Source organism: Bison bison, unplaced genomic scaffold, assembly GCF_000754665.1.
Source record: "Bison bison bison isolate TAMUID 2011002044 unplaced genomic scaffold, Bison_UMD1.0 scf7180017864519, whole genome shotgun sequence".
Taxonomy (NCBI): Eukaryota; Metazoa; Chordata; class Mammalia; order Artiodactyla; family Bovidae; genus Bison; species Bison bison.
The window spans coordinates 3,559,849-3,577,688 of record NW_011495072.1 but is presented as its reverse complement, the minus strand read 5'-3'; the positions used below and the strand labels follow the sequence as shown (position 1 = coordinate 3,577,688).

The window sequence follows — 17,840 nt, the reverse complement described above, 5'->3', positions numbered from 1 at the left end:
GGGGGAGATGGCGGGGCCGGGGGGAAGAGGATGGGAGCTCTGGGAGGGAATGGGCTCTTTTAGCTGGGAGGGATTTGTTGGTGGCTGTGTTCTCCGGAAAGTGGGAAGAAATAAGGAGACTAAATTGCGGGGAAAGGTTTAGTTATTCTCCTAAGGGTTCAGTACTGCTGTTGTGAAAGCTGTGAGTGTGCTTTTCCCTGACTGACCTACCCCCCTCCCACCTCCACCCCGAACCTTTGTAAGTAATGGACCCTCGGTAAACATTGGGCAGATGGGGAGATAAGGCAGCACCAACACACAGATATGTTAAAATATGTGCATCGGAAAAGAAGAATTGCAAAGAAAGCAGTAATGTTCAGCTCAGAATATTCAGAGGCACACGGGTGAACCTGCCAGAAGTGTAAGTGGTATTCTTGTCTTCCCTTAAATCTCTCCTCCTTCTGTGTGCCTGCGACTCACACCACGAAGCTCTCTGGACATTTGTCAGAAGGCGAGTTGGGCACGAGTACAGCAGTTGATCTTCCCCCAGGACCTCCTGAAAGGATTCTCTGCCCGGCAGGGATCAGGCATGGCTTGACACTATGTGACATTCTCTAGATTTACAACACGTATGCATATGCATGTCGATCCCATGCCACATGCGGCCTGTTGGAGGTAATAAGACAGGAAGTATTCTATTTATGTAGGTCATCTTATGTTGTGTGACTGTGGAGTGTTGTCACAAAAGAGCTCTTGAGAAAGCCGGCTCCCTGTGCAGGTATGACTCAAAATGCTCAGTTTTGTTACTTAGACCAGTTAAAAATGATCACTGCCATGTGTTGAACACTTACTGCATGCCAGGGACTGGGCCAGAGGCTTTCATGCATTAAATATTTGATCCTCGCCATAGTGTGAGTTAAGACACTGTCCCAGTCCCCATTTGAAAACCACTGATTTTCATTTTGCTTGCAATTTTGAGGGTCAGGAATTAGGGAATGAGTCAAGATTCATCTCTGATGCACATGGTGACAGCTAGGACAGTTCGGGCTGGGGATCCCCTTCCAGATGGCTTTCTCATGCATGTGTCACCATATTCTGGGGCATCTCTCTCTGTCCCCACATGGTGTCTCATCCAGGCCCTTTCCTTGTGGTGCTTTTTATGGCACTGTCTTCTCGGGACAGTCATGCTCCTTTTATGGCAGCTGACTGCCAAGACACAGGAAGTGGAAGTGCCAGGCTAGTTAAAAGCTGTCCCTGGGACTGGCACAACACACTCCCACTGTTTCCTATTGGCCAGGCCCACTACAGAGATTGTCCAAGTCCAAAGGAGTAGGGAAAGAGACCCCATCTCTTAACGGGAGACTAGCAAGGTCCCTTTGCAAAAAGGGTGCGTGAAATGGCAAACGTTACTGCAGCTCTCTTTGGAAAATAGAATCTACACAGTGGTTAATGCTTGTTTCTTTTATTTCAAAAAAAAATGTTTAGAATGGCTTGGACAAATTATGGCTGTGGGTCAAGTCTGTCCCAAGTGTTTTTATCTTAAGGGGGGGTCTGTCCCAAGTATTGTCATCCTGAATGAAAACATTTTGACTTTGGGAATCAGCTTGACTCCTGAAGCTTGAGAGCATAAAATCCTAAAAGCTGGGTGGTCCTTGTTCTCATTTGCTTGGGGTTGGTGCACTAAGTAGGTGAGGGGTTGAAGCTGATTGGGGTCTTCTCATGTTCACCATATTAACCAGACAGATTAGGGCAAAGGCATGAATGGGTCTGTCAAGTCCAAGAGCACTTGTAGCATCTGGGAGGACTATGATTTTTCTTAGAGGGTAAGAAAAAGCCTCTTTACTTAGGATGGATGTCCTACTTTTGAAGGGAAAAAGATATAAGTTGGCTTGCAAAACGAAGTCCAATTTAAAGCAGGAGGCACAAAAATAAAATCAAGATCAAAAGGGGTAAAAAAAAATCAAAGAATAGATATAGCAAGATGGTTGGGATGAATTAGTTATTGCATTTGAGTACTGAATTTGCCTCTGAAGTTTTGAAGAGTTGAGGCAAAAAGAGATGTAATTATGCAGTCCTCTTCTGCATATACAAAACAAATAAAAGAGAAACAAACTTTTTATTGGCACTGAATATATCACGTGCTTTTTCTTTAAGGGGCATCAGATAACATAACGGACAGTGCTTTCAACTGTTCTTTTACAAAAGCTCTAGGTGATTGTTTAAATGGATGTTTCTTATATCCATTCCCTATAAAAGCCAAGGGCATAAACCTTAAGTGTATGAAGGAGTTTTTGTAAGAAGCTGAGTTACTACAGAGGACAAATGTTGCCTTGTGTCTATCCCATTTAGTATATGGCTAAAACTATAGAGAATCTGGAGGAATGGCTGGTTAATCTGCATATTAAGCCATCTCTCTCTGCTATCAGATGTCTTAAATGAGCCCTTGGCGAGAGTTGGATACTAATCAGTTCATGGTTGAGCTGTCTGCCCGAAGTCCCAGACTTCTGTGGTGTTAATTGGAGAGGGTTCCACCGGCTTCAGATAGGAGAGCGGGAGGAGGCAGAGCCGAGTTCTGCTATTCCGGCTTAAGCACTTAATTTGCATTCTTCTCCACTCGAGGACTGTCCCCTCTTCCAGCCGAGAGCCAGTGAGGAAGGTAATTATTTTTCTTTAAAAGGAGCTGTTAATCTGCTAAGTACTTGGGAGAGATTTGAAAGTTCTTTGCCATCTATAGAAGATAAGGTTTAGATCTGCAGAATTTTACAGGCAACTACAATCCGCTGTCTGTCCAAGATTATCTCTGAAGGCCGAAGAGCGATGGAGTCCTGTTCCACCACCTTCTAGGCCTTCTGTCTCAGGCTTGATGCCTGTGATTTCTAAGCTTTGGTTTTCTTGGCTTTGTGGGATAATGCATATGAAGTGCCTTAGGGCAGTGCCTGGCACTTAAGTGCTCCACACATTTTCGTGGTGGCAGTGGCAGTTACTGATTTGTGTTTTGGAGGAAGAGTCCATATAGAACATGCTGTTCTCCATCAAGCTCTTAACTAAATAAATCATGGGAAAAAAAAATAAGCCATTGGGGGTGTCTTAGGACATGGAGAACGAGGAATGTGTGGGTCCAAAGAGGAGCTGAGTTGAGCACACCTAGCCCTTATGCCCCCCCAAATCTGATAACTTTTTCTTCTTTCTCTGGGAGGAGTGAGTGAGGATGAAGAAAGAAAAAACAAAATGGAACAAGTGTCACTTGGGGTGTGGGGCACTGGTATCCCATTTGAATAATGTTATCTCTGTTGCCCTGAAATCCATAATGCTGAATGCAACCTCATCATAACGGCTTTCCTAAGTGGGGTAAAGTGCCACCCCTGCCAATAACAGCTACTTATTTATAGTCTTCTCTGTTTAAATGTTAGAGAATATTTAATTATGGTATGGTAAAGAATCCACCTGCTATTGCAGGAGACACAAGAGACGTGAATTCGATCCCTGAGTTGGGAAGATCCCCTGGAGGAGGAAATGGCAATCCACTCCAGTATTCTTGCCTGGGAAATCCCATGCACAGAGGAGCCTGGCGGGCTATAGTCCATGGGGTTGCAAAGAGTCAGAGACGACTTAGCGACTGAGCACACATACACGTACCAATGATGATAATGGCAGCTCTTTGACAGTCAACTCATTCAGCTGCCTCTAAAGTACCTGCCCAGTTCAGGATGATAAAATCGGCATTGGCAGAAACCAAGGCCCAGTTCCTGCTGTTTCTCCTGACATGTGCGTGCAGCCTGTTCATCTAATTAGCTCTTCCCAGTTAACTAAGCCTCAAAGTGGGTATTAGAACATGGCACTGTACACAGTTCAGGATTAGTGCCTTAGCTGTTATCATCACTCTTGTCTTCTGGGATGGAGCCGGCCTTGAGAAGCATTAATCATTGGGTGTGTAATGATGTGCAGTTTGGTGCTAGTGGAAGCCAGGCCATGGAGCCAGAGCCTCTCCTATGATTCTGCTCCCCTACACCATGCAAGACCTTAGTCTTTGAATTTAACCTCCTTTGAGCTTTGGTTTTAGCTTTGTTTTTGTTTAGGAAATGTACGTAAATAAGTAGTACCTATTACATAAGGATATTCTGAAGATTAAACGAGATTGCAAGGAAAGTACATGACGTGGTCCCTGGCTCACAGGAGGCCCTGCACACATTCCAGTTCTTAGTATTCTTGTACCTTCCGCACAGAACTGTGAGAGTAAAAGGAGGAGGTAACCCATGGAAACCCCCAGTTCAGGTTCCTGCATGCAGTAGGCACAAAATACCTGCTTTTACACACTTGCCAATAATCCTGAATATTTTCATTGTCTTGAAAGTAGTAACAAAGGAGTTTAATAATCCATAATCAAAAAATAAAGTCTTTCTTGATGGTGATAGGGTTTGCACTATGGGAGGCGAAAGCTTCGGGAGGTGATGTGTAAGTGAGCAGGTTGACCTGGGAGACAGGTTAGGGGGGGATCTTTGTTTCTGGAAGGTTAGTGATGTCGTGCCTTACGCTGGCCTCAGTATTCTGTGAAAGGGTTGACTATGTGGGTGGGCTGTTTGTTTTAAGCTTTTGGAACAGAAGTTTACACAGTAGTAGAACAAACCACCAGCTTCAACAATTACCAATATTTTGAGATCTTACTTCATCTCTCTTCCCTCCCCTGGATACACACACACACGCACACACCCTGTTCCTCTCTCTCTTTCTTTTTTTCCCCTGCCGCCCTCTTTTTTTTCCTTCTGAAAGAATTTAAAACACATCCCAGACATCATGTCATTTTGCCATTAAATACTTTAGTATGCGTCTTTCACTGATAAGCATTTTTTAAACATAACCACCATTACGTTCTTAGATGATTTCTTGATGAGATCAAGCAGAATATAGCAGTAATCAGTAGTGGAATGCTTATGCTGAAAATGAGCATTTTTATGCAAAGTATTAAATTTAGTCCAATTCAGCAAGTGTGTTAATGTCTTTTATGTACAAGGCACTGTATGCACAGTGCACACAGATGAATCAAGTCGGGGGTCCCAGACCCAGTGAAGGGCCCTAATGAAGGTCCGTGAGGCAAACAGACATGTAACTGAAATTCAAGGCAATGTTCAAGGAAAGTCCTTAGAGAGCAGGGAGCCTGGCAGGTGGTAGGGTCTCTCTGAACGTTTGCTGAATAAGAAGTAGAGATGGGATGGGCTGGTGAGTTCAAAGGAAGCCTTCCTGTTCAGTAGGAGAGGCTGTTTCTGTCTGTTCAGAGTGAGGTCTGTGTACCTTGGACCATGAGGAACAGGCCCAATCTCTGCCAACAGTTTTTAAAAATTGTGAAACAGCAATAAAGGAAGATTTCCACACATGCACCAAAACAAAAAGGAAATAAGAACCCATGTACACCCCTACCAGTCGGATGCAGTGACGTCCTATCTTCTCCAGCAGTGTAAGTCTGAAAGACGATCTCCAAGGCTGGGGGATAGTTCAGATGACCTTTGAGCATCCTCTAAACCAGGGGTCCCCAACTTCCAGGCCTCAGACCGGTATCCTGTTAGATCACCAGTGGCATTGGGTTAGAAATAAAGTGCATAATAAGTGTAATGTACTTGAGTCATTCCAAAACCACCTCCCCCCTTTCACAGTCCATGGAAGCATTGTCTTCCCCGAAATCAGTCCCTGGTGCCAAAAAAGATTAGGGGCCACTGCTTTAAACCACCGTAACTTAACGCCTTGTAAGTTCACAAAAATCCACGTGTCTGTTTGTTTTTTAATTAGGTTCCTCCTCTGGGGACCTAAGATTTAGTTTTAACAGAGAGCAAGGAGACCAGCCTGTCAACGAAGAGACTTTGCTCTTCTGCCAAGCCAGATGCACACGTGCTGTATCCGCTGTGCTGTCCTCGCTCCACATTTGAATACACAGACTTAAACAGACCCTCTGTGGGGAGCAGAGGAGAGGAATCTGTTCAGTCTTTTACTCAGTGCTTGACTCAGCAGGTGTCCCAGGCGCTCAGGCAGAGGCGGCAGCAGGAAGAAGGCAGAGGAGGCGATGAGGGAGTGGAGTCTAGAGTGGATACTGAGGGAAGCGGGCAGTGGGGCTGGACAGAGCGGTTCTGTAGGGCCTTGAATACCAGGCTGGGGAGTGTGTTCTTAACTCAGTGCATGTGTGTGTGTGCTCAGTTGCTTCAGTTGTGTCTGACTCTGTGCGACCCCATGGACTATAGCCCTCCAGACTCTGTCCATGGGATTCTCCAGGCAAGAATACCGGAGTGGATTGCCATGCCCTTCTCCAGAATCTTCCCAACCCAGGGATCGAACCTGGGTCTCTCAAATTGCAGGCAGATTCTTAACTGTCTGAGCCACCAGGGAAGCCCTAACTCATTAGATGACAGGAAAAGCTGTGGCAGCCTTCTTGAACAGATGCCCTAGTGCTGGTGTGAACTGAGAGGCACGTTGGAAGGTTATCACGATAGTCTTGGATGGAGGCAGAGAGCCAGGATGGGAGTGGCGGTTGTGAGGTTTTCACTTCTATGCACAGCTATCTATCCAGCACCTACTATGTGTGAGCCCTGGACATCGAGAAGTGGCAGAGACGCTGAGGAGGTAGAATTGTGAGACTTAGGGACCATCTGCACGGAGAGTGGGAATGGGCACAGGGGTGAAGAATGGGGTCTGGTACCAGGAACAGTGGTTGAAAAGGTACAGGGAGGAGCCGGCTGTCTTTGTTTGTGGGGGGTGGTGTGTTTGTGCCCCTGCTTTGGCCCCAGCTCTTTCTTAGTCTCCAGTTTCAAACGATGGCACCAAGCTTTGTCCTTGGCATCTTGACTTGGTGTCTCCATTGCATCTCAACAATAACGTGTTTGCAACCCAGTTCATCTTGCTCCCCACCTGCCTCTGCCAGTATACCCTCTCTCCCCCAACCCCAGGGCTAAGCAACCAGTCTAAGCACTTTCACCTATATTTTAACTACTAATCCTCATGATAACATCATGAGGTGGTTACTGTTATTCTCCCCAGTTTTGCAGATGAACCACTAGAGAGCTTGAGTAATCTGCCCAGTGTCACACAGCCAGTCATGGCACAGTCAGGTTCAGACCCAGTCTGTCTTCCAGACCCTGGCTCCTCACCACTGCTCTTTACGGCTTCATGGTTTGTTGTTCAGGTTAATGTGGTGACCCATGGGAAGGGTCAGAGCGCAGCAGGTTGCTCCTGCTTCGAGAGGACTCTGGTGATTCGGTGTTCGTGGCTGATCCTGCCAGGACTGAGGAGGGCAGTCTGCTGCATGCACAACCTGTTCAAGTCTGTCCTTTCCGCATTAAGTAAACTTGGTTGACCTTGTCCTCACCCCTGCTGCCGTGCCCAACTCTGACATGAGGGAAGGATCTGAAACCCTGGATGTGGGGTCATTTGGGAATGCCTTGCCTTATGCATGTGACATTTCAGTGTCAGCTCCAGAGTCAGCAGTTGCTGGAGAGGCAGTGTGTGTGTTAGCACTCTGCCCAGGGCCAGGAAACCCCCCAGCGATGCGTCGTCAACGCATTCACCTCTGAGACAAGGTGGCAGATGATAGTCTAGCGTGTTTCTCTGTAACATCCGTGTCACTGCAGACATTCTCTCATCAGCAGGCAGAGCAGCATTGATTGAACTTTTTGTGGCATGGGGTCCAGCCTCACTTGCAACTAAATGCTTGTGAATATGACATTTGAGGGAATTAAGATTTTGAGTTCTTTCCATTTCCTGGCCACTGAATCACTCTTGGGGAAGTCATGATGTTATACATTTCGTTAGAAGTATAAATCACAAAAGAACAGTTCCTTGACCTCAGCAGTTTATAATTTGTATGAGTCATAAATAAAAGCAACATTAAATAAAACTAAACTGTCTGATGGAGGTGATGTGAATATCGTATTGACAAATGGAAAATTCTGTGTAGGTAGAATTATTCTTCTCCTAACAGGCAAAGTGCTACAGGAGAAAAATGTAGCCTTTTTAAAAGGCTTCACACCAAGTGACTACTGCGTAGAAGGCTGTGTATTTGGAGCTTGGGGACAAGACCTTCAAACAGGGAGTAACTTGCTGCTTATGGGAGCATAGAGAAAGGGTGTCACACCCTGGGGACCCAGGAAGGGGGCGCAGAGGAGATGAAAGAAAGAGCGCATTTGTAGTGAAGTCAAGAGGAGAGGCCTCGGCAGACAGGTCACCAGAGGTGTGAGACTGTGATGAACAGAGGACTTCAGATGACTAGGTGTGACACCCAGAGAGGGTGGTGGTGGAGGGAAGGAAGCGTGAAGGGGCCTCGGTAGGAGTTTCTGGGAGGCTGTGAAATGTTGAGTTGCAAAAATGGATTAGATGCCAACATGACCTCGTAGCAGGAAGGCTTTTTATACAAGTGAAAAAGAACCGGCCTGTGACAGTGGCAGTGGGACATGAGGAGAACGCTGACTTCCCTCCCTTCCTCATCAGAAGCTGCCTGGCAAGAAGCAGAGTGGTCATCATGAGCAGGCTTTACTAGAGCCAGGATCACAGTGAGCTAGCTTCAAGGTTGGTGGAATTGAATGGGAGAGTTACATGTGTCAGTGGAAAAAAAATGCTATTTGGGGAGTTTAAGTATGACTATACATGGGGACTTCCCTGGTGGCTTAGAGGGTAAAGAATCTGCCTGCAGTGCAGGAGACCTGGGTTCAATCTCTTGGGTTGGGAAGATCCCCTGCAGAGGAGAATGGCAACCCACTCCAGTATTCTTGCCTAGAGAATCCCATGAACAGAGGAGCCTGGCCAGCTACAGTCCATGGGGTCGCAAAGAGGTGGACATAACTGAGCAACCAACATACATGGGGAAATGAGGACCTTACCTTTGGACGAAAGCCAAGGATGGCAGGAACCGGAGCCATGGGGGGTTGACTGGCCTCAAGGACAAAATGTATTCTGAGATTCTGAGATTTTCCAGTGAGGGCTTTGGAGGTCTCTGGGCACTGCCTGGCATGCTAGAGGACATGTTGGTCAAGCATGGATACCAGTTAAGAGATTCTCAAAAGACTAACCTCCAGGGGAAACTGACAGCCGACCCCACCCCTCTGGGAAGATAAAGACTCTGATTGGAGATATTTAGCTTCTGGCCTTGGGAGTTTTTCTTGAGGGTCATAGTGGGGCCAGTGTTTGTCAAGTTTTGTGACAACCTCAGAGGATCCTTGTGCATTGTAAAGACTTCAGTTTCTTTCTCTGTAGTTGGTAGGATGGGCATTTAATCGTCAGGACAAGAATAGTGCTTGTCTTGTTCCTTTTGTTAATTCTTGGGAAATTGCTGTGTCTGATTTGATTGGTTGATTTTTTTTTTCTTTTATCCTGGCCCCCTCTTATTCAGAACCAGACTATCAGGTGTACCTGAATGCTTCTAAGGTCCCCGAGTTCTCAGACGACCTCACCGAGCTAGAATGCCGGATAGTGGATGTGAAGAACCCAGAGGCGAGCGTCCGTTTCACAGTGTCCTGGTACTACAGGGTGAACCGGCGCAATGACGATGTGGTGACCAGCGAGCTCCTGGCCGTCATGAATGGGGACTGGACACTCAAGTACGGAGAGCGGAGCAAGCAGCGGGCCCGGGAGGGAGACTTCATTTTTTCTAAGGAGCACCCAGACACGTTCAATTTCCGGATCCAAAGGACTACAGAGGAAGACAGGGGCAATTATTACTGTGTTGTGTCTGCCTGGACCAAACAGCGTAACAATAGCTGGGTGAAGAGCAAGGATGTCTTCTCTAAGCCCATCAACATATTTTGGGCGTTGGAAGGTAGGCACTTTCTTCTCGTTCATGAACATTTTTGGTTTGTTTTGGCTTCGGTCGTCCTGCTCTGCATTTCAGATTCACAGTCACCTGGCAGGTTTCCCTTTACACGAGGAATCTAAGAAATGCAGTCAAGAGACTGTTCCTTTTATCCTCAGCATGAATCCCTTTGCAGTGCTGACCCTGAGAGGGATAAGTCCTAATGAGAGGGCTGGGGCTTGGTTGGAGATAGAAGATCATCTCGCGGAAGCTCTCGGGTGCCCAGAGAAGCCATCAGCACTCTTGCTCCGTTGGCTGGTCTCAAGCGAAACTTCACACAGTCCTTTGGGGATATTTCAGTGTCCATGAGTTCCCGCTAGACGCAGGCACATTCGAGATAATCCCAGAGTGAGTGGGCAGCCCCAGGCCATGGCACCTGCCCCTGAGCGGCCAGTCACCCATTCAGAGAGACCGTTCCTGGGGCTAGCTGACAAGAACTCCAGGGAAACAGTTTCTTTGATGCAGTCTCCTCCTGAATGCTCAGAGCCCTGTGTGCCTTGGGACATCAGACTGGTCAAGGCTTTTATCCTCTGTCTCGTCTGTCACTGCAGGAAGGCCAGGCCTCCTGGGACCTCCTTCACAGCCCTCCACATGCTTTTGTAGCCTCATTGCCATGCCTCTGAAATCCCCAAACCCCACACTGGGCCCTCTAGAACTTGGCAAAATCTCCCGCTTCCTGACCTCATCTCTGAATATTCCTTTCTCATTCTCCCAGTAAATATGCCCCACCTAGCTCTCCCCAAGGACACCATTTTCCCCGAAGTCTTCCTGAGTGGTGCTGTTTTCTTCTCACTGTGTAATCCATTCTAGATGGGGCAGGTGCCCTGCTCATCCCTCACTGCAGCCTCCAGGCCCTTTTCCCTCCTCCCTAAAAACATCCAACTTCAGGTCTCCAGTCATCAGATGGTTGAACCTCCTCTCATTGCCATCACTCCTGGGTCCTCCCCATGCATTCTGTGGAGATGCTCACTCTTGTTTCACAGTCCCTCTGTCCTGCTGTCTTCATGATCCTTATAGGCACTGGGTCATATTTGGCTGCATGTTGGAGTCACCCGAGGAGCTTTAAAAAAGTACTGAAGCTTAAGTCGCACAAGAGGTTCTGTCTTAACTTGCCTGAGGTTACTTGCAATCTGGGCATTGAAATTTTCAGATGCACCCAAGATGGTTCTCAGGGGCATCTGAGGTTGAGAAGCCTTTCATTCTCAGTCTCCTGTCCCCTTCTCTAGTCATCATGACCTTTGTCCTGTTTGGGTTATTCACTCTCAAGCTTACACCCTACACTAGAAATCTCGCTTCTGATAACTGAGAGCCCTCCATACTCTGAATTCCACGCAGCCTATCCTCTCAACACACCTATCTTTCTAGATCACTCCCATTGTTGCCCATTGGCCTATTAACATGCTGTTAGATCTCTTGTTGTGGTCTTTTTAAATTAAAGCTAAGCTAATCTTGATCAAAAAAGATCTTCACGACCCAAATAATTACGATGGTGTGATCACTCACCTAGAGCTAGACATACTGGAATTCGAGGTCAAGTGGGCCTTAGGAAGTATCACTACAAACAAAGCTAGTGGAGGTGATGGAATTCCAGTTGAGCTGTTTCAAATCCTGAAAGATGATGCTGTGAAAGTGCTGCACTCAATATGTCAGCAAATTTGGAAAACTCAGCAGTGGCCACAGGACTGGAAAAGGTCAGGTTTCATTCCAATTCCAAAGAAAGGTGATGCCAAAGAATGTTCAAACTACCCACACAATTGCATTCATCTCAAACACGGTGGTAAAATAATGCTCAAAATTCTCCAAGCCAGGCTTCAACAGTACTTGAACTGTGAACTTCCACATGTTCAAGCTGGATTTAGAAAAGGCAGAAGAGCCAGAGATCAAATTGCCAGCATCCTTTGGATCATCGAAAAAGGAAGAGAGTACCAGAAAAACATCTACCTTTGCTTTATTGACTATGCCAAAGCCTTTGATTGTGTGGATCACAACAAACTGTAGAAAATTCTTCAAGAGATGGGAATACCAGACCACCTGACCTGCCTCTTGAGAAATCTTTATGCAGGTCAGGAAGCAACAGAACTGGACATGGAACAAGAGAATGCTTCCAGATTGGGAAAGGAGTACGTCAAGGCTGTATATTGTCACCCTGCTTATTTAACTTATATGCAGAGTACATCATGAGAAACGCTGGACTGGATGAAGCACAGGCTGGAATCAAGATTGCCAGGAGAAATATCAATAACCTCAGATATGCATATGACACCATCCTTATGCCAGAAAGCAAAGAAGAACTAAAGAGCCTCTTGATGAAAGTGAAAGAGGAGAGTGAAAAAGTTGGCTTTAAGCTCAACATTCAGAAAACCAAGATCATGGCATCTGGTCCCATCACTTCATGGCAAATAGAGGGGGAAACAGTGGAAACAGTGACAGGCTTTATTTTGGGGGGCTCCAAAATCACTGCAGATGCTGACTGTAGCCATGAAATTAAAAGACTCTTGCTCCTTGGAAGAAAAGTTATGACCAACCTAGACAGATTATTAAAAAACAGAGACATTACTTTGCCAAAGTAATAGTAATCATCTAGTCAAAGCTATGCTTTTTCCAGTAGTCATGTATGGATGTGACAGTTGGACAATAAAGAAAGCTGAGCGCCAAAGAATTGATGCTTTTGAACTGTGGTGTTGGAGAAGACTCTTGAGAGTCCCTTGGACTGCAAGGAGATCCAATCAGGCCATCCTGAAGGAAATCAGTCTTGAATATTCATTGAAAAGACAGATGCTGAAGCTGAAACTCCAATACTTTGTCCACCTGATGCAAAGAAGTGACTCATTTGAAAAGATCCTGATGCTGGGAAAGATTGAAGGCAGGAGGAGGAGTTGACAGAGGATGGGATGGTTGGATGGCATCACCCGCTCAATGGACATGAGTTTGAGTAAACTCCCAGAGTTGGTGATGGACAGGGAGGCTGGCGTGCTGCAGTCCATGGGGTCGCAAAGAGTCAGCCATGACTGAGCGACTGAACTGAACTGAACTGAGTCTTGATCTTGCTTCCCCCACCTCCATCTTTCTATTCTCCACACCCCTTGCCTACCCCTTTCTATTTCTTTCCTTTGATTTGTCTGTCCTCAGCATCTCTACTTTGTCTCCTCCTGTTCTCTAATCTCCTCTTGTCTGGCTTTTGATCCAGATGACTAGTGAGTGACATATTGCAAAATCTAATGGTTAGTCATCTTACTTGACTTACCAGGATTTACCACGATGATCATTCCCTCTTCTTGGAAATACTTTGGGTTCTCCTTGGTTTGTGGGACACCATCCTCTCTGGGCTGTTTTCCAACCTTGACCTCTTCTCAGCTTCCTTTGCTGCTTTCTGTTACTTTTCTGACCCTCAAACATTAGATGCCTGAGGATACAGTCCTTGAACTCTTTTCCTGTTTAACCTCTAGTTATCTCTTCTAATCTCACAAATTGAAGCTTCAAGAAAGAATGTGAATGGCTCAGTGGAACCTCAGGAATCAGTAATTCTGGAGAGACCCTGTGACATACGTGTTGTCCTAATAGTTTGATGGAACAGCTATTCCTCAGAAAACCCCAACATAAAAATTTTGTTTTGTAACTGGATGGGTTACAGAATTATATCATTAAAGGGTAAAAGGGTTATATTTAACTAATTTATCCATCCACTCAGCAAACATTTAGGTATCTTCCAGGTGCCTGGAAGATATTGAGCTATTAATATTATAATATAGATGAATTCTAATGTGTATATGCTTAGAGATTAATTTTTTTTTTTTTACAGAGAGACAGGAAGTAACACACTTAAACCTTTAAGATAGTAGCCTTGGATGCTGGTTCAGAATTAAAGTTAATTAAATTTTAATTGCGTCTCTGGAAATGACTATGCATCTTTGTAGTCAGATCTTCATACACAGATCTACACGTGTATGTTGCAGTCACTTTAGTAATGACCTGTTCTATAATGTTACCATCGTATGGTGGAACAGCAGTAGAACCCATTTCTCACTTGCTCTGGTACTGTCCTTGCACCCAGGGGAGCCCCAGTGGGGAGAGGCAGGTGGAACTGCCTAGAGCTGCATCTTCCCCACTTTACTAGAAGCAAGTTCTCGCTCACATCCGTGGTGGCACCAGTAGCTTCCCAAATTCTCACTCTGGGTGAGACTTCTCAAGGACTTGAAAATCCTTAAAAGCAAATTCTCACCCATCGATCCTCTGTTCCCTCACACCTATTAAATTGAGGCAGACTGCTCTGCCTCCTGCAGCGTGGTGGTGTTCAGTCTACTTCCTGACACACGCTATTTTCTTTCTGAGTTTCCAGATTTTCCCAAATGCTATTGTGCGGCAATTTGCAAATAAATTTCTATTTCCTTGACATTGTGCTTTCAGATACATATCCATTTAGCTAATCCTGTTAGAAATCACATCTTTCTGGTACTTCATTGCAGATTCTGTGCTTGTGGTGAAGGCAAGGCAGCCCAAGCCTTTCTTCGCTGCCGGAAATACATTTGAGATGACTTGCAAAGTGTCTTCCAAAAATATTAAGTCGCCACGCTACTCTGTTCTCATCACGGCTGAGAAACCTGTTGGGGACCTCTCTAGCCCCAACGAAACCAAGTACATCATCTCCCTGGACCAGGATTCCGTGGTGAAGCTGGAGAACTGGACAGATGCATCGCGGGTGGATGGTGTTGTGTTAGAGAAAGTGCAGGAAGATGAATTTCGCTATCGAATGTACCAGACTCAGGTCTCAGATGCAGGCCTATACCGCTGTGTGGTGACAGCCTGGTCTCCTGTCAGGGGCAGCCTATGGCGAGAAGCAGCAACCAGTCTCTCCAATCCTATTGAGATAGACTTCCAAACCTCAGGTGAGCAGGGGAGCTTGGTAAGTCATAGATTGACTGGAAGAGACCCTAGGGTTTTGATCCAGTGTCTTCAGTTTTTTTAAACAGCTTAATTGAGATGTAATTCACATGCCATGCAATTCACCCATCTAAATACATAGTATGTATTTAAATACACTATGTGTGCGCTCAGTTGTGTCTGACTCTTGGTGACCCCATGGACTATAGCCCACCTGGCTCCTCTGTGCATGGGATTTCCCAGGCAAGAACGCTAGAGTAGGTTGCCATTTCCTTCCCCAAGTCATCCTTCCAACCCAGGGATTGAACCCGAGTCTCCTACATGTGCTGGAGGATTCTTTACCACTGAGGCAACAGAGAATATACTATACTATAGTATATTTAGTATTTAAATACTATACTATGGTGTTGGGTTGGCCAAAAAGTCCATTCAAGTTTTTCCATAAGATGTTACAGAAAAAACCCAATCAAGCTTTTTTGGCCAACCCAATATTTATACTACACTATTAATATAAATGCATAGTATATTCACAGAGTTGTGTGACCATCACCACTATCAATTACAGAACATTTTCATTACAATCAATAGAAACCTGCACCCTCAGCTGACACCCTCAGTCCTCCCCCTCAACACCCCCTACTCTGCTCCCCAACCTCCTGTCCCCTGGCAACCACTTATTTCGTTCTGTCTCTATAAACTTGCCTATTCTGGACATTTCACATAAATGGAATGTAATATAGAGCTTTGTGTCTGGCTTTTTTCATGTAGCATGTTTTTAAGAGTCACCCACATTGTAATATGTATCAGTACTTTGTTCTTTTTATTTTTTTAGTATTTTTTCTTTTTTGTTCTATGTCTATATTTTTTTGGTTGTACCTTGCAGCTTGTTGGGTCTTAGTTCCCTAACCAGGAATTGAACCTGTGCCCTCAGCAGTGAAAGCAAGAATCCTAACCATTGGACCGCTAGGGAATGTTGTATATATACATTAATGTTAGAGAGTTGCAGCCTTTTATTTAGTACCCAGAGAATGCCAGTAATTTAACATGCTATCTTGGTAAATGTTGCTCACAGAGTTTTAACAAGAACAAAAATAAATGTAATAATTTCTGTGTCATCTTTGGCATGTTGTAAATTCAAAATGTTAGCTGCTTTTTCTTTTTAGCAGCACTGAGAGGAAAAAAACAGTAAAAAACTGTAAAATGCAGTTCTGGATTTGGTCTTACATGAAAAATGTAGTACAATGAAAACTTGAATGTCAAAAGGAACAGTGCTTTAAAGAAGAAAAGGAGAGTTAGTTGCTCAGTTGTGCCCAACTCTTTGCGACCCCATGGACAATAGCGAACCAGGCTCCTCTGTCCAGTGAATTCTCCAGGCAATAATATTGGAGGGGGTTGCCATTCCCTTCTCCAGGGGATCTTCCCAACTCAGGGATTGAACCCAGGTCTCCTGCACTGCTGGCAGATTCTTTACCATCTGAGCCACCATTGAAGCCTGCTTTAACTAAACCATTTATAAAATAAATGAGATATAAACTCCTAGTCAGAAAAAGAAAATATCATTGTCTGAATATTGGAGACCTTTCGTTTCATTTGCAGCTTTAAAGTTTTTAAGTACCTGTGAATCAAATTTACACACAACTTTTACTTAATGTCATTTTTGTCTTGAGAAATGCAAAATAATGCCAGTAAATACATTTTGTATATCAGAAAATAAGTTTAGGAATCTCAAAGTGCTTGGGAAGTGTTAGCAAGACTTTTTTTTTTTGGTGGCTATAGCAAACTGTTCTCTCTGCATAAACCTGTGTAACTCACAACTACAAATACCACTGATTGTTTTTTAAAGAATCAAACACAGGAAAACCACATATTCCCTCCTTTTTGTACTTGAGCATTTAATGCAAAATAAACTCTCATTAGCACTTCATTTTTATGACTGAATAATATTCTATAATGTGAGTATACCACATTTTATCTATTCATCAGCTAATGGACATTTGAATGTTTGCAGTTCTTGATTATTCTGAGTAATGCTGCTGTGAACATCTGGGTGCAGATTTTTGTGTGAACATACTACCTTTACTTTGACCCTCATTTATTCCCCAAATATCTATTTATTTCTTTTTGGTTGTGCTGTGTCTTTGTTGCTGTACACAGGCTTTCTCTAGTTGCTGAGAGTGGGGGCTGCTTTCTAGCTAGTTGCCCTGTGTGGGCTTCTGACTGTGGTGGCTTCTCTTGTTGCAGAGCGCAGGGTGTAGGCGTGCAGGCTTCAGTAATTGCAGCTCCCCAGCTCTGGAGCACAGGGTCAGTAGTTGTGGCACACAGGCTTAGTTGCCCTGCAGCCTGTGAAGTCTTCCCAGGCCAGGGATTGAACTCATATCCCCTGCGTTGCGAGGCAGATTCTTAACCACTGGCCTCCCAGGGAAACCCAACCCCCTCATTTTTAAAACAGATCAGTTGACACACAGCTATATCAAATCCTTCAGGGAACATGGCAGAGTATAAAGATAAGAGGGAACTGGGCCTCTAGAGGGATTAAATGACTTGCCAAGAGTGAAAGATTCAGAGCTAAGACCCAAGTTTTATCCAGCTCATAGCTTTCACTCTTTGAGGTCCCTAGGACTGAAGGTGGTAGGTGCTATTCTTGGTCTGATTTATCACAGCAATATTTCCATACACGAGTGAGTATCCCAACCTTGGGCCTCACCTTTGCTTTTGGACTGGGAAAAGATTTCCAATTAGTCGAGTCTCCACAGCTGTGCTGGTATGTGTGACTGTGTCTGTCAGTCTGCTTTGTTAAGAGTAATTATTAGCAGTGTTCATCTGTGAGAGGGTTAATTAAAACAGGAGCATTTTGGTGTCTGTTCTGAATGATTTATCTTTGGTAAGTCAAATGTTTTTATGCCTTAAGTTGGGAAGATCTACTTTTTTTTTTTAATAGCATGCATCAGTTCAGTTCAGTTGCTCAGTCGTGTCCAACTCTTTTCGACCCCATGAATCGCAGCACGCCAGGCCTCCCTGTCCATCACCAACTCCCGGAGTTCACTCAGACTCACGTCCATCAAGTCAGTGATGCCATCCAGCCATCTCATCCTCTGTTGTCCCCTTCTCATCCTGCCCCCAATCCCTCCCAGCATCAGAGTCTTTTCCAATGAGTCAACTCTTC

At 45.0% G+C, this 17,840-nt stretch overlaps 1 protein-coding gene across 1 annotated transcript in view; it reads left to right on the top strand.

Moving 5' to 3' along the window:
* PTGFRN (prostaglandin F2 receptor inhibitor) overlaps nt 1-17,840 on the top strand; it is a 115,107-nt gene that overhangs the window by 79,100 nt on the left and 18,167 nt on the right. The window contains exons 5-6 of the mRNA XM_010831018.1: nt 9,341-9,766; nt 14,263-14,682. Of these exons, the coding sequence (XP_010829320.1) occupies nt 9,341-9,766; nt 14,263-14,682 (846 nt within the window). The remainder of the gene's footprint in view (nt 1-9,340; nt 9,767-14,262; nt 14,683-17,840) is intronic.